This window comes from Microcebus murinus, chromosome 1 (genome assembly GCF_040939455.1).
Source record: "Microcebus murinus isolate Inina chromosome 1, M.murinus_Inina_mat1.0, whole genome shotgun sequence".
In the NCBI taxonomy this organism is placed as follows: domain Eukaryota; kingdom Metazoa; phylum Chordata; class Mammalia; order Primates; family Cheirogaleidae; genus Microcebus; species Microcebus murinus.
In genome coordinates this window covers 65,689,740-65,715,581 of record NC_134104.1, presented here as the reverse complement: position 1 = coordinate 65,715,581, position 25,842 = coordinate 65,689,740, and the positions used below count along the sequence as shown (strand labels likewise).

Below are 25,842 nucleotides of genomic sequence, written 5' to 3'. Positions count from 1 at the left end.
TTACCATGGATTGGTGGCACCTTGTCATGGATGGTGATTGTGGACCATCGATGTCATGGGTGGGGCTTTGGCAACTCATAGATCCTGCCCGGGAGGCTTAGAGAAGATGTGGACCTTGAGGTTGGAGCAGGATTCCGCGGGGTGGAAAAGACTGCGGAAGGCATTCCAGAGCTGCCCCGACTGGCAGGATCATACAGGAGGGGGCAGAAGCCTTGATGCTTTGCTTGATAACCACAGTTGTTTTGAACTTCATGACTCCCCGGAGTTTGGATCCTTTCCTGTCTACTCAGTCCCTGCCTCACTTCCCAAGCCTTGCCTAACTTGGTCAGGTATCTCAGTGCATAGCCCTTCAGACCATGCGGGAATCCCTGGACCTAGTGCTTGCCTGAGTTCTGGCACCACATCAAGGAGATCAAACCCAAACTGGGGCTGAGGACGGGAGTATAGTATTGGGCAGCCGCGAGTCAGCACTGGTTAGGTTGACAGGGATCAAGAGGACCCAGACTCAAGAGCCACACAAATCCCGTGCACTTTGACTCAGTAATTGAAGTTCTTGAAATATATCTTGGGGAAATATAACCTAGAACAAAGGAAAAGTTGTACCCATGAAACTGTGACTTGCAGGGTTGTATGGTAAGTAACAGAGGCATGATTAAGTAAATTAGGGTTTATACACTTGACGGAATACTATACAGTCATTGAAAATAAAATTTATGAAGAGTGTTCTGTATCTGAAAAAAGTATAGCTTGAATAAAAGCATGGGCATACTGGGCATAGTGGCTCACGTCTGTAATCCTAGCACTCTGGGAGGCTAAGCCGGAGGATCACTTCAGGTCAGGAGTTTGAGACTAGCCTGAGCAAAAGCAAGACCCTGTCTCCACTAAAAACAGAAAAAATTTAGCTGAGCAACTAAAAATAGAAAAAAAAAATAATTAGCTGGGCATGGTGGTGTCCACCTATAGTCCCAGCTACTTGGGAGGCTGAGACAGAAGGATTGGTTGAGCCCAGGAGTTTGAGGTTGCTGTGAGCTAGGCTGATGCCACAGCACTCTAGCCCAGGAAACAAAGTGAGACTCTGCCTCACAAAAAAAATGAAGGCAATTCTAATCTGTATATATATTTTTATTTTAAGAAGTAAATGTATATGGCCAGGCGCGGTGGCTCACGCCTGTAATCCTAGCACTCTGGGAGGCCAAGGCGGGAGCATTGCTCAAGGTTAGGAGTTCAAAACCAACCTGAGCAAGGGTGAGACCCCGTCTCTACTAAAAATAGAAAGAAATTAATTGGCCAACTAAAAATATATAGAAAAAAAATTAGCTGGGCATAGTGGCGCATGCCTGTAGTCCCAGCTACTCCGGAGGCTGAGGCAGGAGGATTGCTTAAGCCCAGGAGTTTGAGGTTGCTGTGAGCTAGGCTGACACCATGGCACTCTAGCCCGGGCAACAGAGTAAGACTCTGTCTCAAAAAAAAAAAAAAAAAAAGTACATATATAGAAAAATACTGTGAAAATATTTATAGAAAATGATAGTATTTATGTTGAGCAAAAAAGTCATTTGTAATCCTACTTACAACCAGACTTTCGGGCAATATTGTTTACTGCTCAAAGTTCATGCAGAGATGCAGCAACCCAGACACTGACTGTGTAGAGAGGAGTAAAGACAGACGTAAGAGCATGTCCAAATTTAACCCGGAGTGTGAAGAAACAAACAATTCCCTGGACTGAGGGCACATGAAGCATGAGCATGGCCAGAATAGGGTGACAGTGACCAGGGAGGACACCTTTGAAGTCACATCTATGTCTAGACTCAGGGAGACCATGGGAGTGATTAGGGTGGCCATACATACATCCCGCTTCCCCTGGGCAGCTCCAGCGTAAGTATTAATAGTGTTGCTTTCCATTCTCAAGGGTCCTTATTTGGATAACATGTGGTCACCCTAATGATTGAAAAGAAGGGCGGAGGACATTCCAGGTTGATGATAATTGCTCTGCTGGTTGCCTCTAGCGCTTAAGAGATAGTGAGTTGAGATTCCATGATGTGGGCCCAGGTGTTGTAGATAAATATGGCTCTGCTTCCAGATTAGTGTAGGATGATCAAGGTGGTTATTCCCAGGCTGCCCCACCCAGCATGTGGCTAGAATTCATACTTAAGTTTGACCCAGGACTCCCTTTCCTCTTGCATCCTTCCTCCCCCATCCCACAAGCCTAGTGCATGACTATTAACATCTCAATGAGTGGAAGCAGTAAGAGTAAATAATTTGCCAGCTGAGCCTTCCCCTATTTGGGACTTTGTAGCATTTTTACCTGAAGAAGTTACTGACTTTCCATGGAACAGCCCTGGTGCAGTTAGTACAGAAGTCATGCCAAATGGGGGAAGGTGGTAACTTTAATTAGATAGGGGCTTGGCCTGGGTGGGCTGTGTTTGCTTCTTGGTGTCTGCCCTCTGCTCTATCAGCTCTGTCAAGGCAGGATTTGGGGGAACCCTGTTATTGGGCACAGGGCCAAATTGATCATCAGTGATCCAGCCTGGGAGTGAGGCCTGATTTCAGCTTGCAAGAAAAATGGGGTGGGATTGTGGAGGAGGCCCCTCCCCTGTGCCCACAGGAGGATTGCTCTGACCCTGCGTGCCCCTGGTGCCTGCCTGGACATCTTGGGAGCACTGGGAGAGAGGAGGTAAATCCCTTCTTCAGGCAGCTTCTCCTCCCAGTCAGCCTCAGCTCAGAGGGGCTCCCAGTCAACAGAGAAGCAGGACAGATGCACCTGCCTGGGGGCGGGAACAGATTGCCAGAGCAAAGAGGTATCTAGATATTTTGTAGATGTTTGGTTCTGTTGTTTGGTTGAGGGGCACAGGTAACAAGTGTTGGGGCATAGTCTCTTGGGCTTTTCTTGGACTTAAGCAAGAAATTACATTCTGGCACCTGGACATCATTTTAAATGTCTAGTTAAGAGATAAAGGAAAATCATTGCCTCACTCACGAGAGAGCACGCTGCTTTGGAGGCCTGGCTGTGTATGGCATTGACAGGAACCTGCGGAGACCAGTGGAGAGGACACCCAAGCAATGTGCTAATGTCAAACTGTAACTTCCTAGAGCGGTTGGGTGGGGGAAGTCTGACCTTTTAATTGGAGAGACTGTAGTACTGTGAAGGCTTAAACTGAAACTCGTGTGAGCAAGATGTTTCCGACCTTCCCCCCATTTGGTTTTAGCCATGTCACAGGTGACAAATACTGTCAATAGGGAAGTCAGTTTTTCTCCTGGGCCCAGAAACAGAGAGGGAGGAGGCTGTTAAGTAAGGACATTGAACCCAGCCCCAACTAATAGGTGTGAGGGGGAACAGAGTTGAGGGTAAGGGTTCTTCAATGTGGGTGTCCTGACTCTCCTCCCATCAGACCTTGGACCCTGGGAAGTCCCAGGGCACTGCCTTCTCTAAGGAAAAGTCCTGTATCGCGTAATGACAAAACCAGAGTGAGATTACAAATGGATTGTTTATATTAAGCATTCATTATAAAAGCTCCAGGTGATAGCATGCTCTTATGTAACTGTTAGAAATGGAGGTTAGTAATGAAAAGTGTATTGTTAATTTAATTGATACGTTTTTATAGGAAAACAGTACAGATAAGCATACCGAGCACTGCCTGTTGGCCTAGTCAGTCACACCTGGAGGGGGACAGCTGGTTGGCCTCTGTGTCCACCGGGTAGAAGCTCACCTAAACTGCCTGAAAGAACATGTTCTGACATCTACGATTGCCGTTTCAAAGCTTTGCAGGAATGGTAAACAACATACTTGTCTCCAGGCTCCTAAACCAATCTTGCTATTGTAGAGGAGAGAGAGCATCTAACACCCAGTAAGTGCTGGGGACTCACCGCTCTCTGAGCTGAATGCCAAGAAAATGAGCTGCTGCTTCTGGGAGTGTCCCAGTAAGGTGCAGAATTTCAGAATCAGGAGTAGAAAGGCGAGAAGAGTCAGGGCCCCACTAGCTTTTAATTTTTCATCCCGCTTTCCTGGCCCCAGTTTGTTAATCTGGTTTCCCCATTAGGATTCCAAGTTTCTTGAAGTTGAGCCTTGTGTCCTCAAGGTCTGTGCTCCGTGGGCTGGGGGTGAGCCCAGCTGGTCCTTGGCCCGTTGTTGGCCTTGCCTCAGCCTGTTCGCCCTCTCGAGGCGAGGGAGTCTCCTGTGGGGAAGGGCTTTCTCCCCACCCCATGTGCAGGCAGCTCTCTGTTTCAGAGGGGGTTGGGAGGGGACAGGCATTCTCTGTTCCCCACAGACTCAGCTGGGCTGACGCTTCTGAGTAGAGGTTCCTTGCTGCGCTCCTGCTGTGTGCGGTGCTCTCAGTTGGTTCTCTCCGTGCCTTCTTTTCCAGGTTCCCAGGGGCCACCATTTTCTTTCTAGACAGCCCCACTCTGGAAGGGGTTTGGGTGTGGGAGCAGAGGACAAACTCCTGTTAGCCTCAGAAGTATTTTCAGTGAAGCCTGAGGAGAAAGAGGTAGACTTGATGGGTGAGAAGTGTTAAAGTAGAAAAGCATGTCCCTCTCTGTCATCACCCACTGGTGCAGGTGGTAAGACCTGGATGTTCTTTCTCAGCAACATCACTGACTGCTGTGCTGAGACCCTGGAACTAGACGGTGTCCTTTGGGAGGGAGGCAGGCAGGGCATGGTGCAGAAGGACCTCAAACTGCAGACCAGTGTGAGGTCACGTCAGGGCAGTTAGTTGAGGGTCTGACCATTTGCCCAGCCAGCCCTGCCACAGGCATCACAGCTGGTAACCCAAGGAGGGTGACAGGGAAGGTGAGCAGTGTCCTGGGCACCTGTTGCGGGGACTTTCTTCCTAGAAGAGATACAAGTAGCACCCCCAGCTCCAGGGAGAGCCAGCGCCAGGCTTGGAGCATCAGGTCAAGGTTGTGTGGACTCTGGGTGGCTCAGCTTTAAAGAGCTGTGCTGAGAGGAGAGCCTGCAGGTGTGCTCAGGGGAGTGGGGGGCAGTGAGGGGCTGGGGAGGAGCTGGCAGGTGGCCAGGAGCCCCTGTGCTCTGTTCTCAAGTCTGCCTCTTCTCCAGTAGGCTGAGGTTCCTGAGGCCCAGGGGCCTCGTGAGAGCCAAGGTGAGGAGGGCTGCCCTGCCGAGGCTGTTCCCTGAGTCTCAACCTCCTCTAACCTCTCTGACTTCCTGCCTCTCACCCTAGAGTGCTGTGATTCCCCCTCCCAACTGGCTAGGTTGGCATTGGGCTTGGTCCCTGCCTAATCCCAGAATCTAGACTGGAACAGCAGGTGCATGAGTATTCAACCAGTGCTTGAGAGCAACCGACATCTCATTTCTGTGTTCCACTGAGGGTGGAAATTAAGTGGAGAGGGCTGAGTGTGAGGCACTGGGCCAGCCCAAGCCTGAGTTTGGGGGCCCAGCGAGTCCCAGGCTCAGCAGATACAGCTCCAGACCCAAGGCTGCCATTCACCTGTGGCCCTCAGGGACTGTAGAAGGAACTCTTGGTCCAGAGAGGGGTCCACTTGGCTTGAGCAGGGACAGGGGAAGGTAGAGCATTCCTGGTATGAGAGAGGGAGGTTATGGAACAAAGGGAAAACCCGGGCAGCATGAGATCTGGAGGTAAAGGGTGTCCTGGCTCTTCCTAAGGCACTTTTGGCACTTATCGGGAGGATGCACCTTATTTGTGGTCATAGTAGGCATCGAGAGGCCTCAGTAAACACACAGTGACAGGTGCGTGGACAGACTGTGTGTTGTGAGCTTAGGCCCTGGTTCTTTCTGCTATGCTGAGAGCACAGACCTGAAAAAGCTGGCTTGATTGACCCAGGTGATCAATATGGGAACCATGGCATGTAAACTGTTCTAAGTAGTCAAGAGAGAGTCCCATCTTCTCAGCATGCTTTTGTCTAGCTGTGGAACAGGCCTTTTAGACAAAAAGCAGTGGCCTGGGAAGTTAGGATCTGGAAGAAGATTCCTATACATGCAAACCACAGGAATTAATGAACTTCTGGAATTTCTTTGCTGAGAGGGTTGTGTGTGCTTGTGGCTGTGGCTTTTGGCTACTGCGTGTTCATTCTGCTTCCTGTTGTACAAGGCTTAGCTCATCACTAGCAGATTGACAAACTGGTCTCGGAAGCAGAGTGACTGGGATTGTCAAATGAGTTCCCCTCACACACTCTGTCCTTCTCACAGTGGTAAGTTTAGGAGAGTTTGTGTGAGCCGCTGTCTGTAGAACAATAAGAATGAGTGGCCCCACAAGTGCTCAAGTTCACAGAGAGGCTGCCAGCATGTGCACCTAAGATTATATGTTGGTGCATCCAGGAGGGACATTAGAGGCCCTCTGACCCCAGAGAGGTTAGGACACTTGCCCAGGCTCCCCCATTAGCAGACCCTGTCCTGGAAATTTGGTAGCTCTGGCCTTAAGCACAAGGCCTTGGTTTTCTTGTCTTTAAATGGGGAAAGTGAGCCAAAGTCTCTTTGAGTTCTGTGGCTGTGTGTAATCTGGTGGCAGAGCCAGGACAAGACACCAGGACCTTGGACTCAGATCCACTCCCACCTCTTCCCTGTGACGTATGTTACAATGTGACATTGTTACCAAGGGTCTGAACTTTGGAGTCAGAGACTTGGGTTCAGACCCAGATGATAATAGGTAGCCGTTACTTAACAGCTTTGAGACCTTGACTGCATTCCTCAACGTCTGGGTCCTTCCTTTATCTTTAAAATGAAAGTAATACAGTACCTGTCTTCCAGAGTTACTTTGAAAATTAAAGCGAACTTAGGTAAAACCCTTAGTACAGTACCTAGCCCCAGCAAGCATTCAATAAATGGGTTGATTTTACCAGTGACAACCGATATGTGATCATTAGTCACTTCGCTTGTCTGGGCATTAGGTTTCCTTTCTATAAAACTGGAGAGTTGGATTGAGTCAGTGCTTTTCCAACTTTGCCATCCCCAAGGACAGTTGAGAAAGAGCATGTATTCTAGGGGTTGGGGTTTGGGGTGTAGCCTGTAGCAGCTTACAGAAAGCTTAGCATTTCTTTGAAATCCTATATTTATTTGTAAAGTCTTCTTATAGTTGGCATTCTATACCATGATATGAATGTATTGGTTTTAATATAAAAATGCTTCCCCCAAATCTCTGAGTAAAGGTGACATTCCAGGATGGGGTGGGCCATCTCCAGAAGGCACACAGCGGCACCTCTCTGGGATGGAGATGGATTGGATAGTTTCAAAGGTTTCCTCCAGCTCTGATGTCCCAGGTTCCTAGAGTGAGTGAGTCTTGTCCACAAAGGACCTGAGGTTAGTACCAAAGAGTCCTGAAGGAACCTCAGAGCAGCAGGCTCCCTGTGCTCCTGGCCTTGGTGGGACTAGACAGGGCTGAGTGGAAGTGGGACCAGCAGAAGGCTAGAGAAGACACAGCCCTCTGGAGTGAAGAGTGGAGAAGGCTGGAGGAGGAGTCAGGTCTGGGCCTGACTTTTAGCCCTGGGGCTGATAAATCTGGTGGGGTTGGGTTGGCAACCGTCCACCACCCCAGGTAATTTCCAGCAAACATTAAGCCATTGTTTCTCATTTACAGCTGGAGGCTGTCTGGGAAGGAGCCTTTATATCTTGGGAGGGTGGTAAGGTCAGGGGGTAAGCTGCATGTGGAGACACAGGGCTTGTCACACTGCCAAGGCGTCCTCCTGGCGGTTCTGATGCAGCCTCCGAGGCCAGGGTCTGGGCTTGTGCCTAGCTGGTGGGAGGAGAGTCCAGGAAGCCTGGAGTAGGGCAGCAAGCTTTTGGGGAGGACTCAGAGATTTCTGGCCTGTGAATGGGAGTAATCTCTGTCATCTCAGAACAGCACTGTGCATGGGGAGATGCTATCTGCTAATGGTAGTGTCATTTCACAAATTTGCCAGAGATTAGTTAATATGCGTGATCTCTCTCAGGCATGAATGATTGAAATGAAGTCATACATTTGTTCAGGACAAATATAAAAGGGGCTTTCCCTGGGCAAGGGATTGATGCCATAGTTAAATTTGTTCTGTGCAGATATCATGACAGTAAGATCCAAGGGGATATCGATACATTTGTTACACTGGAAATTTCCTTTGGGGCATGGTATTTATTACAATAAGATTTAAAATATCTTGGTAAATCCTTACTGAGCATTTTACCAAATTGATCCAGGATTTGTAATTCAAAAGGACTAGATTCTAATGCTGCTTTATAACTATATGACCTTAGGCAAGTCACTTGGTCTTTGAGCCCAGATTTTCTATCAATAAAATGGGCTCATAAAATATCTCAGTGTGTTGTGAAGGTGAAGTAAGATCTTGATTAGGAAAGCATTTCATAAGTTGTTAGGTCAGCAGTTAGATGTTTATATTATGTCAAAACTCTTTGGTAACGTTAGCTAAATGCATTGCTGTACTCTGGGTTCTCCACAGTCTAGTCTCCATCAATTTAATGACTGTATTTCTTAAAACTCCCCTTGACCCATCCCTTTACCAGATGTTTCCGCCATCTCCCCTCTCTCTATATACTGGAGGGCTCATCTGCATAGGTGGGCATGGCCTGTTTCTATGCCTTACGAATGTCAGAGATCCTTGTCCCAGTCTTTGAGGACACATTAGTGCACTCTGGGCCCTTGTTTGCTCACCTGTAAAATAAGGGGGTGGATTGGATGATTAAGGTTCCCTTTTATCCCTGGCATTCTGTGATCCAGCCACATTTCAGGGTGCAAACAGTGAACCAGAATTTGGGAGGATGAGAACAATGCATATTGTCCAATCAATTTCAAGTAACTGATAAAAATTAGTCAACTAAGGGCATGAATTAATCTATTTGTGATAGATAGGGTAATGTTTGTAGCAATATTTAAATAAACTAGAATATTTAATTGAAAGGTGATACTTCAGATTCTTCATCATAATTGACTATTACCAAGCAGTTACCATTGCTGAGTGCTTACTATGTGCCAGGCATCATTAGAAATTACTTTGCATTTTACCATTACAATGTATTGGGTATTTTGAGTATCAAATTTGTGTTAGATACTTGAAGTTGCCTCTAATTATGCAACCCTGCAGATTTACCTATGGGGAAATTAAGTTTTAGAGAGTATAAGTACAGCACCCAAGGTCACCCAGCCACCAAGTGGCAGAGGCAAGGGTTCAAGTTGAGGCATGTCTGATGACAAAGGCTGTAATGCGATGGCTCCACCGAAGTCCACGGCCCTGCAGTCACCACTGTGCTTACTCTTAGGCTGTTAATTGGTTCTTACTACTGCCCTAGGACTGGTGGTTGCCCCAGTTATGTTTATGATACAGTTCTGGACTTGACCCTGGAACAGGGATTGGTGTGTGCACTCTCTCTCTCTAGCTGACATAGCCAACCTGAAAATCGTATGGGAAACACACCTGGATTTAGCACCTTCCCTGCTCTGGCATGTTGGTGACACCCAGCCTCAGCTCTCTCCTCATTCCCCTTCCTGTGTACCTGCAGTCTTCTCTCAGTGATAAGCAAGGATGGATGGGAAACTAAACATCCTTAACACTGTTTGCCAGGCCTAAGGCTTCATCCAGAGGAGGCAGATTGTATTATTGATGAGTGTAATTAGAAAACAATTGCAAACTGGCTTCTCAAATCCCAGAGCCTGGAGGAGGTGGTAAACCGGGTTGGCTCATGCCTCTTTCCTTTGCTGTGTCACATGGGGAGTATTTGGGGAAAAGAAGTATCCCGAGGTTTCCTGGTGAGGGAAGTTTGAGCCAACCATGGATGCCCTAGAGCCAGATGGGTGACGGCAACTGCTCCTAGCCCCAGGAGACCTGTCCGCACCTGTCTTCACAGCTGTCTTCACAGGGGGACGCCCACAGATGTGCCTTCCTCCTGCTCTCTGCTCCAGTCAGCCAAGTGTTAGTGGAGCCACAGAGCTAATGTTTTCCCAGGAGAAACAGGCCATGGGGCCTGGCAGCTCCCCTAACCTATATGGAGAGGAGCAGCCAGGCCTGGATGAGCTGTGTCACAGTTCACTTGCACTCAGGGCCTAAGGGCCCTCCTAGCACGGTGTCCTCTGGGCTTGTCCCTTCAGAATATCCCCACAGAGCCAGCTCTCTGCAGAAAGCAGAAGGGAGCATGTGTTCCAGGCAATTCCAGAAAGAAGGAAGGGGACTTGCCAGTCTGCGGCACTCTTCCTTCATGGGCCTTCTTTTCCAAAGTCACTTTCCTGGGCTTCGCTGAAAACCAGTGTTTGAGAGGAGGCAGGGCAGGGCAGACTCCTGGCACAGAGAGGTGACCCTCCTCTTTACTCCATCCTCCTCCTTGCTGGGTCTCCCCTCAACACACTGCCCCTAAACACCATCAGCATGTCCTGCTGCTGTCAGCTGCCAAACCCACATGCCCCCTACCACCCTCAATGAGATTCCTGTTTCAGAGTAACTCCAATTCCCCAATGCTGGCAGAGTTGGGGGAGCAGGAGGGAGAGGAAGAATGAAATGGTTGAAAGACAAGGAATATCTTCTGTTTACTTTATGAGCAACAATACTCCCTAACATCCTGCCCCATTAATTTTGCTGTTAATATTTGCCACTCTGCTAAGGGATTAATGAGCTTAAGTCACCCTAAGTGCTTAGTCCGATGCCTTACACATAGTAAGTGCTGTGCAAACAGTGGCTGCTGTTGGTTCCCTCCTTCTTCTTTTCTTCCTGGAGTTTCCCCTCAGCTTTTCCAGCCCCAACCCTTCTCTCGACTGACCTCATTGAATCAGAGGGTCTGACCTGGAAGCTGGCCAGAGGCTGGGGAGCTGGGTCACTGGGATCACACAGGTGACCATTCCTGGCACTGGTCCAGTTGTCAGAGCCTTCATGACCTGTGCTGCTCGAGGGGTGCCCCAAGGACCGTGTGCCTGCCTGATTTGCCTGCCCGGTCTGTGAAACCCTGTGTGGTGGAGCAGGCAGGAGTCCCTTCTGGTAGGTAGGGCTTTGCTCGTCTTCTGTTGCCCACGGCATCTTGTCCCTGCTCTGGGCTTAGTTCCCCCTGCAGGAACCTTTCCTACCTGCCACGTGTCCTGTGGGGAGCTGGCAGCAGTCCTAGAGACACTGGTGCACTAGGGCAGGAAGGGTCCAGAGAGACCTTCCAGGCCATCTAGAGAAAGAAGATCAGAGAAGGGAAGTGACTTTCTTAAGGTCACACAGCTGGTCAGGGTGAAGCCATAGTGAACACTAGAGTTGCTGCCTCTCTGTGCCCTTGCACCCTCCAGTGCTGCCTCCTGTTTCCTCCTGTGGCCCCCTCCTTGAGCGAGGCTGCCTTTAATCCCCTGAGCTTTTGACATATTTTAAAATAATAATAACAACAGCTTTAACAAAAGCAACCATCATAGACTGAGCTCCTATTCTGTGCCAAAGACTAGGCTGGGGCTGCTTTGTATGCATGTTGCTGACCCTCACAACAATCCTGCAGGTAGGAGGGTTTTCGGAGTAGCCCCACTTTACAGATGAGTGGGGCCACACAGGCTAGCAGTGGAGAAGGCAGCTGGTCTGACCACAGAGCGCCCTGTCCTCCCCAATCTGGCACCCTGAGGGTGGAAGCCAGTAGTTGATTTCCTGGTCTCTGCTGGGCAGAGGGTGGTGAGTTCCCCTCACTGAGCACTCACACTGAGCATCTCAGGGGGGTTAACAAATGCACAATTTTGCTCAGCAGAATGGAGGCAGGAGGTGTGGCATTCGAGAGGGAGATGGAGGCGATGAGAGCTCATGGACACACTTGATATCCCAAGCTTACCTCTGTAGGGGTGAGACCTGCTAATGAAATGAGCGAGCTTTAGGAGTATTGCTAGGATGTGCATTTTGCTAATTTAGTTACAATCAGCGTTCTGGTTCTGGCTCTGATTTCTTTTGCGTATGACTTTTATTGCAGAAAGCTTCTGTCAGCCTGTTCTCATTAAATCCCAAATTAAGCAAGAATCCCGACAGGAAGAGAGCAGCTCCAGGAGATCTGGAGGTCTTGCTCCAGGCCTTACTCTTTCACACTATGTGTGTGTGGTTGAATGTGTTTGTTTGATTTGATCTGCGTATCTGCATGTGTGTGTTGTGTCCCCTTTTAAGAAAATTTAAAAATAACTCTCTGCCAAAGATGTGGGCACTTGAGGTTGTGTTGCTGAGCAGACAAGCTCCTCCCACCCACGGTCTGCTGCTCTGCTGATGTGGCCTGGCTGACGTGGGCAGCTTGTCTGCCTGCAGAAGCCCAGACCCTCCTTTAATGTGTTTTCCAAGAGAAAAGGCCCAGGAAGCCATGGGGAAGGAGAGGCTGCCAGGTAGCTCAGGGAAGAACTCAGTTGTGGGGGAAAGGATGGGGTTGGCTTTGTATGCTTCCATGTGGAAATCCAGGGACCTGGATCCAAGTTGCCAAGACATGCCAGCAGGAAACCCAGGGAGTGTACCCAGGGCAAGATGTGATTATGCCCATTCCACAGCCAGGAAGACTGAGAAACAAAGAGTAGAAATAATGCACAAGTTATATGCCAGGTTTAGAGCTGGGATAACATCCATGTGTCTGGAACCAAATACCTTATAGGCCCTAGAGATTTGCTATAGTGTGACCTGTTCACCTGCTCCTTCTCTTACATTCTCTCTGTAAAGTTCTCAGGATTCCTTCCCTATACAACAAAATTAAGCATGTTGTCATTTGGAAGTAACTTCCTATGATATTTTAACCTAAATTTCTATTCACTCATGCATTCTACAAATATTTATTGGAAACTTACTACATCACCATTCTAGGCATTGGGGATATAGTGGTGAGTGAAACACACAGGACCTGTGACCTGGCCTGGCTTATGTTCTCCGGGGAGACAGCTGTGAGTCACATGACCACACGACTGCAGACTGTGACGTGTGGGATGAGGAAAACAAAGGATTTGATGAGTGCTCTTAACATGGGACTTGGCCTGATCCCAGGGAGACAGAAATCCGTGGTCACTGTTTCCAATCAGCCATTTTGTACTTGGGCAAATGTTTTGTTTTTGTTTTTGAGCCCAAGTATAGGAATTTAAAAATTGTTTTTCCTTTAAACGTCCCTTAAGCTCCAGTTTGTTTGCTGATCTTTCAGGGTGATAGTTAACGTCCAATATGTAAGCGGTCCCAGCCTGCTTAGCGTAACCCACAGGTTTGATACCTTCCGTGTTTCTGTCCAGATCATTGTGTTGGTTCTGTCCAATTGAAAATGCCTTTCTAGTCCTCTTGGGCACCAGAGACTTCTGTCTAAGAAGACTCAGATCTGGATTCACTTCCATTCCGCAGTGGTAAACAGCATTGTTTTTTTGTATTAATTTCTTCCTTTATTAGCCATAAAATATTCTAATATTGCCATGTGCAAGGTCTTTCAGAGTCTGTGGTGTATATTCAGTCTTGGTCAAGGGCTTAAGTGACTTAAAGGTATTCTCTTCATCAGTGTCTGTCTCAGGCTTAAAACCTCTCTGGTCCACAGTGTTCAGTTGTTCTCTTTGAAAGAGAAGGAATCGAATTAGGTCTTGATCCGTGCTCTTCTTCACCTGTTCCTTAAAGTTGCACACTGGTACTTAAATAAAACAGTATTTCCCTTTCCTCTTGTGTATTTTAAAAAGGACAGAAATGAGAGTAGATGGTAACAGGGAGAGTAGGGAGACAGGCTAAAGTGGTGGTTCTCGAAGTGTGCCCTGGGGGCCTTGGGGGTCCCTGAGACTTTCAGGGGGCCATGAGGTCTAAGTGTCTTCTGTAAGGCGACGTCATTTGCTGTTTTTCACTTTCATTCTCTCTCAAATGGACAGTAGAGTTTTCCACCAGCTATTAAATACTGTGATGTCACAGTAGACTGGATGCAAAAGCAGATGTGAAAATCTAGCCATCTTAAGCCAGACATTAAAGAAATTTGCAAAAATGAACTAAACTTCTTACTAAACTATTTTTTTGTTTTGGAAAATACATTTTCTCTTGAAAATGTTATGTTAACATATAATGGGCTTGTTGATATTTTAAAATGAATTAATATTTCCCAGTTTTGATTTCCAATACAGTAAATATTGATAGCAATAACTCATAAACAAAAGCTCTTTGGAATCCTCAGTAATTTTTAGATGCATAAAGGGCCCCCATGCTGAGACTAAAAAGTTGAAGAATTGCTGAGCTAGAGGGTAGGGGGGTCTCCTAGCTGTTGGGAGAATACTAGCTCCTCTAGAATCAGACATGACCCGATGGAAGAGCTTAAATTCATGGCATTGCTGATTCATATGTCCATGGTCTATCCCAAGGTGTGAGCTGCACAGAATGAGCGATTTCTTTGGAACTATGAAAATACCTTCTCTTCCCCAGGGAAGAAGGTCTGGACGGGGCATCACCTTGCCGCCTCACTTTAGAGCTATGTTCCAAGGGTAGTCCCTGAGGCACTGGACCAGCGCAGCAAGGTCTGGCGCTCAATGTGACCACTGTCTGTGGAGCCTGGCTCACGTCTCAGCCCAATTCCTTAAGAGAACACAGCACAGGAGTTCAGTTCATCTGTTCTCTGAGCTTGCCTCCCACTCTAGGGATCATAAACAGACCTTCTTCAGCTTAAGGAAGAAAGAGCTGGGTCTCAGGAGGCAAATGTCTCGTGAGCCCTGGGTGGTAATCCCAGGCCAGATGTGCCAAGGGTTGGAGTGGCGTTCCAGGCCAGATGTGGAGTTGGGAGAGTGCCCAGCCCCTCCAAGTGCTCGGCTCTCTGCTTGACAGGGTCCTCCCGTTACTCCACACTCAGATTAGAATCTGCAGCGCCGGACAAGTAAAAACCTGTGAGCTTCCACCTTGGCTCCCCCAGGACTCTGGTGAGCACTTCTGCAGAGGCAGCCAGAGGTTTCAAAGGTCACCCCAGCTGGGCAGATTAGAACAACAGACCTCCTGGACCGGGTGAAGTTGGCTGCCCAGTGGAAGGCAAGTTGCAACATCTGGGAGCAGAGTCAGAACAAAAGCCCCTTAACGTTTTCGGTCTGGCCCTGGGCTCTGTGACGTCCCCAGCTCTCCTCCACTCTCCGTTCTCCGCTGGACCCTGGACAGGATTTTCTGCAGTACGGTGGTGAAGCGTGGCTGCCTCGCGTCCTGACTCATGTGACAGCTGCTGGGGAAGAGGCCAGGGTAAGGTGTGTCCCATTCACTGGTGTGTGGCCCTGCCCTGCTTTGCTCCGCTGGGTTACTGGCAAGTCAGCCTGGCACAGCCGAGGAGCAGCTCACTCCCGGATTAGGAGTGATGAGGGAATTTGTCAGGATTTGAGTGCATTGCAGAGAGGATTAAGGAGGGGAGAGTGGAGCTGTCAGTGCAGGGGCACTCGCACATGGGTGGGTGGTTTTGTGGCCTCTGATGTGTGCTGTTGGGGGCAGGTTCACCGCTGACTTCAAAGCCTGCCTGGCAGCCCCTCCTTGCAGTAGAGGTATGGTATTTCCACGATGCCCTATAAACTGATGAAGTACTTAAAGACAATGATCGTTTCCAGTGTGTACGCTTTGGGTAGGGAAGGGAACACTGGCTTCTCTAAACTTGTTCTGCCGTATAACTTGGTCCCTGATTTTTTACTTTTTTCTAGATCTTTTTGCTTTGGAGTTGCAGTCTCTTTGGGTTGTAGTTGAAAGTGTTCCTTTCTAGGCTCAAAGATGATTTAAAGTGTTTTTGATCAAATTAAAGTCAAATTAACTCAGTGCTACTTCAAATGGTTAATAAATTATGTTACTTGTGAAAACTTTATTGGAGGTGGGCTTTGACCCAAAAATCATTGCCGGGGTCAGGGAGGAGGAGCTCCTAACTCTTGCACCACTGTTCTTTTGACCCCTCCCCTGTTTTTCCACTTATTTACAGAGAAGTAAAGTAATCTACATTTAACTTGTATTGAATGAGACCCCCCCCCCCAGCCGGTGTGTTTGAGTCTAGCCACTGACTGCTGTCACTCTTACAATAGAGAAATTATTGCAGAAATCACCCAGCCTGTCTGGTTTTCTTGATTGAAATGCGATCAAAAGGCTTGACAAGGGATTAGAGAGGAAAAAGGATGGTTTGGTTTGATTTATTTTATTATTATTATTTTTTCTGATAGAGCATTCCAAATATGTCAGTTACCATTCATCGTGTGGCAGGAATCTGTTTATGCTGCCGATGGCAGGGGGTGGGGCGATGGGCTGCGGGTGAGCAGAGCTGTCTGGTGTGACCAACCAGCTTGGGACTGGGCTCTGGTCCTGCCTGCGTGACAGCTGAGTAACTCTCCCGGGAACTGCCTCACAGGGGACCAGATGTTTCCTTGCTGTACTGACTTGCCTGTCCCATTTCTAACGTAAAGCCAGGCCTGTCTTAGGGATGGAAGACTCCTGTCTAACGCGTTCTTGAGGACAAGCAGGTTACTTTTGATGAGAGCATGTGGGGCCTTCAGGAGGTTTACCGTGTTTCCCTGAAAATAAGAGCTACCCATAAAATAAGCCCAAGCAGGATTTCTAAGCATTTGTGCAATATAAGCCCTTCCCCGAAAATAAGACCTAGTGATGGGCGTGGCTACACAGCGTATCTGCACAACCCATGCATTTCATCACGGAGCGGTAAAGAAGACAAGCAGCCCTTCTCATCTGCCCATGAGAGCTCTATTGCTCAACATGAGAGACTGGGGCCAATGGTTCTAAAGGAAATAGAGTCGCAATAAATTCAGGATGGAATTCGGGGTTTGGAGAGTTATGATGATGTTCCAGAAGAAGACGACTTAACTATATTTGAATAAATGTAGATTGTTTTACCATACTTAAAAAAATAACACATCCCCTGAAAATAAGCCCTAGAGTGTCTTCTTGAGGAAAAATAAATATAAGACCCTGTCTTATTTTTGGGGAAACACAGTAGATGGACTTCAGATCTTAGATCGAGAGGATTTATAGGAGGATCCTGGGCCTGATCTCACCACTCCCAGTCCAGCTGCCCTGAAGGCAGAGGTGGACAAGAGTCTTGTGTCTTCCAAAGCCAGGCCTGAGAGCAGAAGGGGGGACACCGCCTGCCCCGCTTCCTCTCTGCAGCTCCCAAGCCTCCGCCTACTGCATCTCCCTGTACTGGGGATGGCAGGAAACACCTCATCTGGGCTTTGGGGACCTCCAGGAAGCCAGCAGGGTTATGACTTTGCAATCAGATCTTGGTTTGGTTTCCCCTTCTTAGCTATGTGAACTTGAACAAGCATAGGTGGCTTTCTGAGCCTTAGTGCCCCTATTTGTGAAAGGGTGATAATTAAACTGCCCTGCAGGACTGTTGGGACTGAACTAGATGGGGCCTGGCACAGTGTCAGGCACAAACACCTGGCTGGTTAAATGGTGCTGCTAGTGTGGACGTGAAGGTGCTGCAGGAAGCTGCCCAGGGAACTCGGGCCCTTCTTGCAGAACTCTGCCTCTCGTCAGGGGCAGCGGAGGAGGACAGGGAACAGTGCTCCCTCTGGGGGGTGGCCCTGTGCAGGATACCAGAGCCCCATCCTTCCCTACCCTGTTACCACACTCACCATGCACCACACAAACACACACTCCCCACACATGTAACTGCGCCCTGCTGTATACCTAGTGCCTGGTTTGGCACATGGTAGCCATTCAATAAATATGTATTTTTATCATTAGACAGTTTTAACTACATTGTTATGAAATAGTATAATAGTCAATAAATATATTTGAGTGAATGAACTTATCCTGATTCTTGCATTCAAATCATACCATGACTCCTTTAAAGTAATTCTATAATTACTTTAAAGTAATTGTACATACACGCAAACATAATGATATAAATCTGGCAAAATGTCAATTGTTGAATGTAGATGGTGAGTATTTGGAGTGCTCATTTTATCATTCTTTCTACTTTTCTGTATGTTTAACATTTGCTATAATTTTTTAAATTAAAAATTTATTTGTCATCAAATTCATGTAATTATTTTCCTTGTAAATATATACTCATATAACTGCCTGGTATTCTGTTGTATTTAACCAATTTTCACTGTTGGATATTTAACTGGATTGTTAAAAATACATCTAGTTTTTTCTATAAATAATGTAATTAGTGGTCTTATAAATAAATTTTGGGCTGTATCTTTGATTCCTTTCCAATAATGTATTTCTAAATGTAGGATTATTGTAAAACGAGATGGACATTTTTTTTCAGAATCGTTTTGCCAAATTGCTTTCAAGAAAGATTATACAAATTTATATTCCTGGTAGGAGGGTATGTACCCTTATCATCCTGGTCTCACCAGCGTTGTGTGTTCTCTTTCCTTTTAAACATCAGTTTGGTTAGTTTAAAGAAATAATAGCTTGTTCTTGATTTGCACTCTTGGGTTATCACTGGGGCTAGGCAGTGTTCCATGTGTCTATTGGTCATGGATCTGTCATCTGTGGATTGTCCAAGTCACATCCTCTGTTTATTTATCACTCAGGTTGTTTTCTTCTTATATGTAAAGTTTCTCTGTCTCTTGTTTTTGTGCAAGCATTTTATCCTAGATTATCATCCATTTTGAATGCTGTTGATGGTATGTTTTGACACACAGAAAATCTTAAATTCTCTATGTATGTGGTGGCAGCTCTCGACTGTCCCCCTTGCTGTCCCAGCTTCAAGGCCCCTTTCCCACCAGCTAGCTCCAAGTGCTCACAAGAGGCGAGAGGGCCCAGTGGGTAAGAATAGGGGCTCCAGCACCAGATATATAGTTTCAAATGATAGCTATGCCCCCTACTAAATGCGGGAACTTGTACAATTTTTTTTCTTTTTTTCTTTTTATTATTGGTTGCTTTATTTATTTATTTTAACATATTAAGGAGCTACAAAAGTTTTTGTTATGTGGATACACTCTATAGGCAGGGCTTTCAGAGTGCCTGCCACCAGGACAGTGTTCATTAGACAAGTTTCTTGGTGTCACTGTGCCTCAGATTTCTAATCCATAAGAGGGGGATGGCGAGGTTATCTATCTCATAGTGTTGTTGTATGGATATAAAACACAGAAGTAAGCGTACTTTCCAAAAGATGCATCATAACGTGTTATTTTTCATTGAAAAGAAGAGTTCGACAGGGAAACTTCTTAACATTTTGAACTAACAAAGTTGTTATGAAAACATGTTTCTTTGTGTATTGGTACCTATATGGAAAAGTTGGAATATCTGGCTCTAAAACACAAATGTAAGCATGGTTCTAAAAAATGCATCACAGTCTGTTTTCTTTTAGTGAATGGGAAAATTTGACAAGGAAATTCTTGATGTTATGAACTGACAAATGTGTTATGAAAACATGTTTCTTTGCATTTTGGTACCTACACAGATAAGTATTATAGAATATATAGCTATAAAACAGAAATATAAGCATATTTTCCAACAAATGAGCTATTTATTATTTTTAAAGTACTTAGAAGAATTTCCCACATATAGTAAGTGCTAAATAAGTGTTTGCTTTTATTGTTACCTATTGTAGTGAGCCAGTGAGTCTTATCATTTGGAAAGGAATTTTGTTTGCAAAGCTTATAATACCTTATCAGTGAAAGAGAAAGCTGGTTTTATCAAGCACAGGATGTGCCCGGTTACAACCAAACCTAGTCACTTTGTTACTTTAACTTGAACTTCAAAAGAAATATCCCTATTTTATTTTTGTTAGATATTATTAAATTTAAACAAGCTAATTATGTACTCCAGAGAGCACTGTTATTTTGTGTCAGTTTACTTGACACACAGCATAGGATTTAAGCGTGTGACTAGACAGCCAAAGAAAACTAACAGAAAAGCAAAAGCTAGGAATACGGTTTCTCTTCAGTCAGCAGATGCTTGTCCCGTGCCTGGGCACCAGGGGTGTCATGGTAAGATGTGGTCCTCAACCTGGGGCTGTCCCAGCCTGGTAAGGCTCCCACCTAGATTTGGAACCTGGAGCAGGGATACTTAGAGGGTATTCCAGGTAATGGCAGTGGGTGTCCAGTGACCTTGACTGGAGTCTGACTCCCAGCTTCTCTCAATGGCAGCCGTTTCCCAGCCTGGTTCTCCAGCCTTTCCTGTGGATTTGGGAAGTTCCCCTCCCCGCCGCCGCCATCTTTTCAGTAAATCCCTTCTGTGTTTATGAGAACCAGAGCCAGTTTCTGTTGTTTGCGACTGAGAACTCAGATTCGTACCTGTAATGATTCCACTTTTGGAATCAATCCTAAGGAAATCATCAGGAATTCAGACATAGATTTAGGCACAAATAGGCTTGTCACACGGTTTATTATCATAAAAGATTTAGAAACCATCCAAATGACCAGGAATAGGGATGTAGTTATGTAAGTTATACATCCATATGATGGAATATTTTAAAATCATTTTTCTTGAAAGCAACTTTCCCCCTTATTTTAAGAAAAGTTGTGGGAGAAGAAAAGGAAACAGCTATATATATAAAATACACTTTCGACTGTGTAAAATATGTGTTTTTCTATATTCGTAGGAACGAAATTGGAGGGAGACGCACCATGATTCTGTGTAATAGAATTATGGAGATTTTCGTGTTTTTTTCCTTTAGGCTTGTAGCATGGCCAAAAGAGCTCTAGAGGCTAATAAATCTGGGTTCAACTTCTACTTCTACCACTCAATAGCTGTGTAATGGGGAAGTTTTTCCACCTGTCTGAGCTCACCTTCTTCATTTGCAAAATGATGACTATACCTAGTTCATGGGATAGTTCTGAGGAGTAAAACAAATGAGATAATGTGTCAAGTGCTTGATACAGTGTCTGGAACAGAGTGGGTAGTTGATACATGGTAGTTTATTATTTTAACATGTTGCTATTTTCCAGGTTTGAAGTGTGTCAAAGTTGAGAATAAACAAACATCACAAAAAAGTTGAACACTGCTGCCATGGGTAGTCATCTGTTACTTCTCACATCAGTCCCTTTGTCCCCACCAACCTGGCCAGCCCCGAGCCACATCTTGTCTCGTCCCCACTAGGCCCTAGACCAGGAGTCGGGCTTGGGCGTTCTTGCCATGATGCCACATTTTGCTCTGTCTCCTGGGGAAAGGGACTTGCGTTCTCTGGCCTCAGTTGTAAGGGGAGGAATTAGCCTGGATAATCTTAAATGCCTCCCTTCTCTGGCGATCTGTGTGACCTTTGAGCCTTTGTCACAATCTCATCCCTAGAGGTGGGGTGTCCTGCCTAGCCTTTGTCCTTCCCTCCATTCAATCACCAACTCTCACCTCACCTCACCCCACACCCAAGGTCCTTGCCATATTGATCCCAAATGACCTTCCTTTTCTGTAGCCTGTGAGCCTGTGCATTGCAGACAGAACTAGCTGTTGCTGTCTACCATGGTGCTTAATGTAGATGTTGATTCTGACGGATTAATAACTGTTAAATACAGATTTTAGATAGCTATTATAAAAACTCTGAAAACCATCCAGTTTCCCTGTTCTCCCCAGATGCCCTTTTCCTGGAGGAAGAGCACAGTGAAAAGATGAAAGTTCTCCCTAGGGTTCTCCGTAGAGGGGGCGGGCATGGCCCTGGAGCTGGTGTCTGGGACGCCTCGTTCCCAGAGAGGATCCCAGGTGGACACTGGCCTACCTGGGCTCCTGCTCCACGAGAAACCCACTCCAGCAGGCTGGGCGTGGGTGCCTGACGGGCAGACAGGACTGTGCTCTGTCTGATCTGACCTGGTCCTCTTCCTTCCCTCCTTCCTGCAGACCATGGGGGATGTGAAGCTGGTCGCCTCATCGCACGTTTCCAAAACATCCCTCAGTGTGGACCCCTCGAGAGTCGGCTCCATGCCCCTGACTGAGGCCCCTGCTTTCATTTTGCCCCCTCGGAACCTCTGCATCAAAGAAGGAGCCACCGCCAAGTTTGAAGGGAGGGTAAGAGATGGCTGGCAGGGGAGGCTTGGGGGGATGGGCGGGGGCCGTCGCTCCGCAAGCCTCTTCCTTAGCTGGCTGGACCTAGCAGGAGTCCTGATTTTCTTTTGGACCCCCATGTAAAGTGAACATATGCCACTTTTCTCTTTTTCTTTTGTTTATGGCTGGCTGTGGGCTGTGTTGGAGAACTGGGGGCGGCGGTGGGGTGGCGAGGGACATTGCATGTTGACTGTCCTGCGATGTCTTGCTGTTAACATGGGTTGTGTTCTGGGTACATGCTATTTAGTTCTAGAAGAAGACATGGGCTGGTGGCAGGAAGAATGCAGCGTGGGTTTAAATATGTGCCCTCAAATCTCCACAACTGAGAACTGTCTGTAATTTTTCTCTCACCATTTCCCCGGAGGGAGTGTTTAGCTAGATGTTCTTCTAGCATCCACTTGGCACACCCAGAGTTGGGGGGGAGGACCCCTTACTTCAGTCCCGAGTTGCAAATGAATATCAGTCTCTTGTCCTTAGTGGGCCTCCATTTCTTCTTCTGCAAATGGGCATAATAATTCCTGTCTACCTTGCACTAAAAGGGAGAAGAAGATGAGAATATCGAAGAATAGCTGTAAGAATATCTAATGTTATGCCCAATCAGAAAGACTTTTAGGAAGCTGCCAGCTCAGGCCACCCAGACATCAGATCAGCTTGACATGGAGATGCATATGGTTGGTTGTCAGGGAGGTTGACAAGTAATATCTGTCCTGGGATTAATCACAGGTGATCTACCCCAGGAAATGCTTTAGAAACTAGAAGGCTTTCATCTGAGCACTTGCAGAGGACAACCGAGATGAGAAGAATTCCTAAGATGCATTATGACTTTACAGTTTAAGAGTGAGCTCCTGAAAGCATGAGTCAGGGGCTGACGTATGACTCTCTTTGGATGACACTGGACCCTAGCTTTGTTAAGTGGCAGGTTTGGCTAATGGTTGTCTGGATGGTGTGCAGGGGTTGCCACCTGGAAAGTGACCTGGGCTGCAACGAGTTGTCTGTCATGCACAGACCTGTGTAGTTGAGACTGTTTGCTGACGGTGCTGGCCTAGTCCTTTCCTGTCTTACCTGAAGGAGATTGTGGGGGTGGTGGTGTTCCTGAGGGGTCTGTTTCTTTTCTGTTTCTTTTCTCTGGGCACTGCCATGCTGAGGGCCCTTTTCTGTGGCCCAGACATTGGTCTCCCATCCTCTTCCTCACAGCTAGCAGGAAAAAAGCAACAGGAAGAAGCCTGGGGTTTTAGAAACAGCTTAGATGACCATTAAAAAGGATAAAGTACTGATTCATGCTGCAACATGGATGAACCTTGAGAACATTACGCTAAGTGAAAGAGGCCAGACATGAAAGGCTACGTACTGTGTGATTCCATGTATGTGAAATCTCCAAAATGGGAATATCTATAGAGACAGAAAGTAGATGTGGTTGCCAGGGGCCGGAGGAAGAGAGGGATGGGGAATAACTGCTAGTAAGTATGGGATTTCTTTTTGGGATGATGAAATTGTTCTGGAATTAGATAGTGGTGGTGTTTACGCAACTCTTTGTATATATAGTACTTATAAAACACCGAATTTTATGCTTAAAAATTAAAAACAAACATCTAAGAAGGGGCTTAGATAGCAAAATGGATCTTATCTCCACACCCCTCCTCTTGCCACACTGCTCCTAAGAGTCGAGCTCCTCCTCAGTTTAGGCAAACATGGGGAGTGAGAAGGGGTTTACCTTCCCTGTAGTGCATGATGCCTTTGCTTCCTTTGCAAAGGAGTTGCACTTTGCAGTCAGGAAGGAGCTTTGGAGTCAGGAAGGAACCATGCCTTTGCGATGCTTGATTTGGAAACTTCATAGACTGAGCGCCAGGCAGGAGCCAGCACACTGAAGTTCTTTGATGCCCAGTATCCTCTGATTGGCAAGGCATCCCTTCTCTGAACCTAAGGTTTCCTTATCTGAAAAAAAACAACTGGTTGTTTCCATATTTCTGGCCTACAGGATGTCAAAAGAAAAGTTGACAGGTAGTAAAAGTACTTCATAAAGTCAAAAAGTGTAGAATAGTAAATATAGTATTTTTCTTAATGAGCTGAAACTTATACAACATAAATTTAACCATTTTAATGTGAGCAATTCAGTGTCATTTAATGCATTCCCAATGTTGACTGCAGTATTCATAAAATATAGCATTCTCTATGTGACAATTTTCTCTTATATTGATGAGACCTTGTATATTGCATGTGAACTATACATCAAAATGCAAATGTGTTCAGTATGAGTCAGACCACAGTACTGCTTTGCTACTTAGCCCTGACTGGAATTAACAACACTTTGGCAGCTCACGGGTATATAGTATGTGTAGAGAGAAGACCATCCCAGAGAGATGTTCAGGCAGAGTGTCTGGCTAGAAAGAAACGCAGAGGGAGAGACTGTAAAGGAAAGTGCTCTGTAAACCAGTGTGGTGCAAGTGTGTACGGTTAGTGTAGCAGAGAGACTTCTGCATCAGGGAAGGGCCACTCAAATGATCCCAGAATAAGGAAGCTGGTGGTTTTGATACCAAAGATGAGGTTGGACAGGGGCTGTTCCTGACCTGGTGCTCTCAGAGAAGTGAAAAAGCAAGGTGGTGCCAGCCTGGGGTGATGTGGGCTTCAGGCAAGAGTCGCTAGTTGTGAGACTGGGCTCCGAGCACTCCGAATGTGCGTTCCCCGGGCACAGTCCGGTGCTCTGCCTCCGACCCATGCTGACTCCATGGCTGGGGCCAGTTGACCTTGCCTGCAGCCCAGCCCTCTGCCCATGTCCCAGGACACATCCTGGTCTAGGTGCTTATTCTGCACCAAACCAGTCCTGGCGTCTGTCTCATGATGACCTTTAAAAAGTGTGTAACTTTTTAAAATTACATCTTCTTAGGTGCAGGCTGGTCCCGTCACAGCTGGCGGGAGTCCTTCTTCCTTGCCGCTGCCCAGCACCTCTGCCTGCTCCCTCCCCTCTGCTCTTCACGTTGCCACCACCAGCGAAGGGCCTTAGGACCTCCCAGCTTCTTCTGAAGGGGGTTCAGGGACTCTCCATCACTGAAAAACACGTTGACACCACAGGTGTGAGAAAGTTATAAAGGTTTGTTCCTACCACGTTCTGAGCTGCTAATGGGAAGCTGGTTCAAACTCATGCTTTTGTTTTTTATTCCTAAATAGGTAAACACTTTTGCCTACTCTGCCCCCATTTCCTTTTTATGCCTATTTTTATGCAAAGGACCTAATGAACCCCTCCTTCCAATAAAACTCCTCTCTCTAGCAAGAACTTTGGTGACAGTAAGGTGGAACTGTAGGTGCCCTCTTATGGTTCAAGCCTTTTCCTGAGAAGCTCTAAACTGTGAGGTGTTCATCTCTGTGAGTCTCAGTCCCTCACGTCCTTTGGAGCAAAACTTCCACCTGTGGCAGATATGTTGGGCAGCCCATAACCCATTACCAATCCCGTTTGCCCTTGCCCTGTTCTATGCTGGGGGCAAATGTAGAGATTTCCTTTGCAGCTTAGAGTAGCCTCATCACACATTCATGCTGAAGTTAGTTAGGGAGCTTCTGGGAAAACTCTTGCTGTTCTGATTAAACAGAGGTAAAAAAAAGACATCACTGGTACTCCCATATTACACCCCCCACTGCTTCCTGCCTTGAATATAGATGTAATGGCTGGTGCTCAGGCAGCCATATTAGAACCATGAGGCAGCAAGCCAGCACACTGAGGACTGGTTGGGGACAGGGAGGAGCATAAAGACTAGCAGCTAAGAGACAAAAATTCTAAGACTTATAGGCTCTCCTAGGTAAGATATTTGGCTGCAGTTATTCACACAGGAAATTTTACAAAAAGTGTTCCTCACTGATAAATGAGATGCACCTAACGAGATGCATGTGGAGATAGTATCTTCTTAAATGAGAATAAATAGGAGAGAAGACACAGCACAGAGAGAACCAAAAACTCTTTCAGACTCATACCAAATCTGCTAACAGTGACAGGGATGCCTTATTCTGAGTTAAGTGTGCCCTGTAGTC

At 46.6% G+C, this 25,842-nt stretch overlaps 1 protein-coding gene across 4 annotated transcripts in view; it reads left to right on the top strand.

The window, feature by feature from the left end:
* Positions 1-25,842, top strand: part of MYLK (myosin light chain kinase) — a 207,736-nt gene that overhangs the window by 9,958 nt on the left and 171,936 nt on the right. Inside the window, exons 1-2 of one of the 4 annotated variants that reach the window (XM_076002158.1) lie at positions 14,570-15,087; positions 21,625-21,792. In XM_076002158.1, coding sequence (XP_075858273.1) covers positions 21,628-21,792 — 165 coding nt within the window. In that variant the 5' untranslated portion in view covers positions 14,570-15,087; positions 21,625-21,627. Of the gene's footprint in view, positions 1-14,569; positions 15,093-21,624; positions 21,793-25,842 lie in introns of those variants that run through there. The other 3 variants (XM_012780461.3, XM_012780462.3, XM_012780459.3) reach the window with 3 other exon arrangements.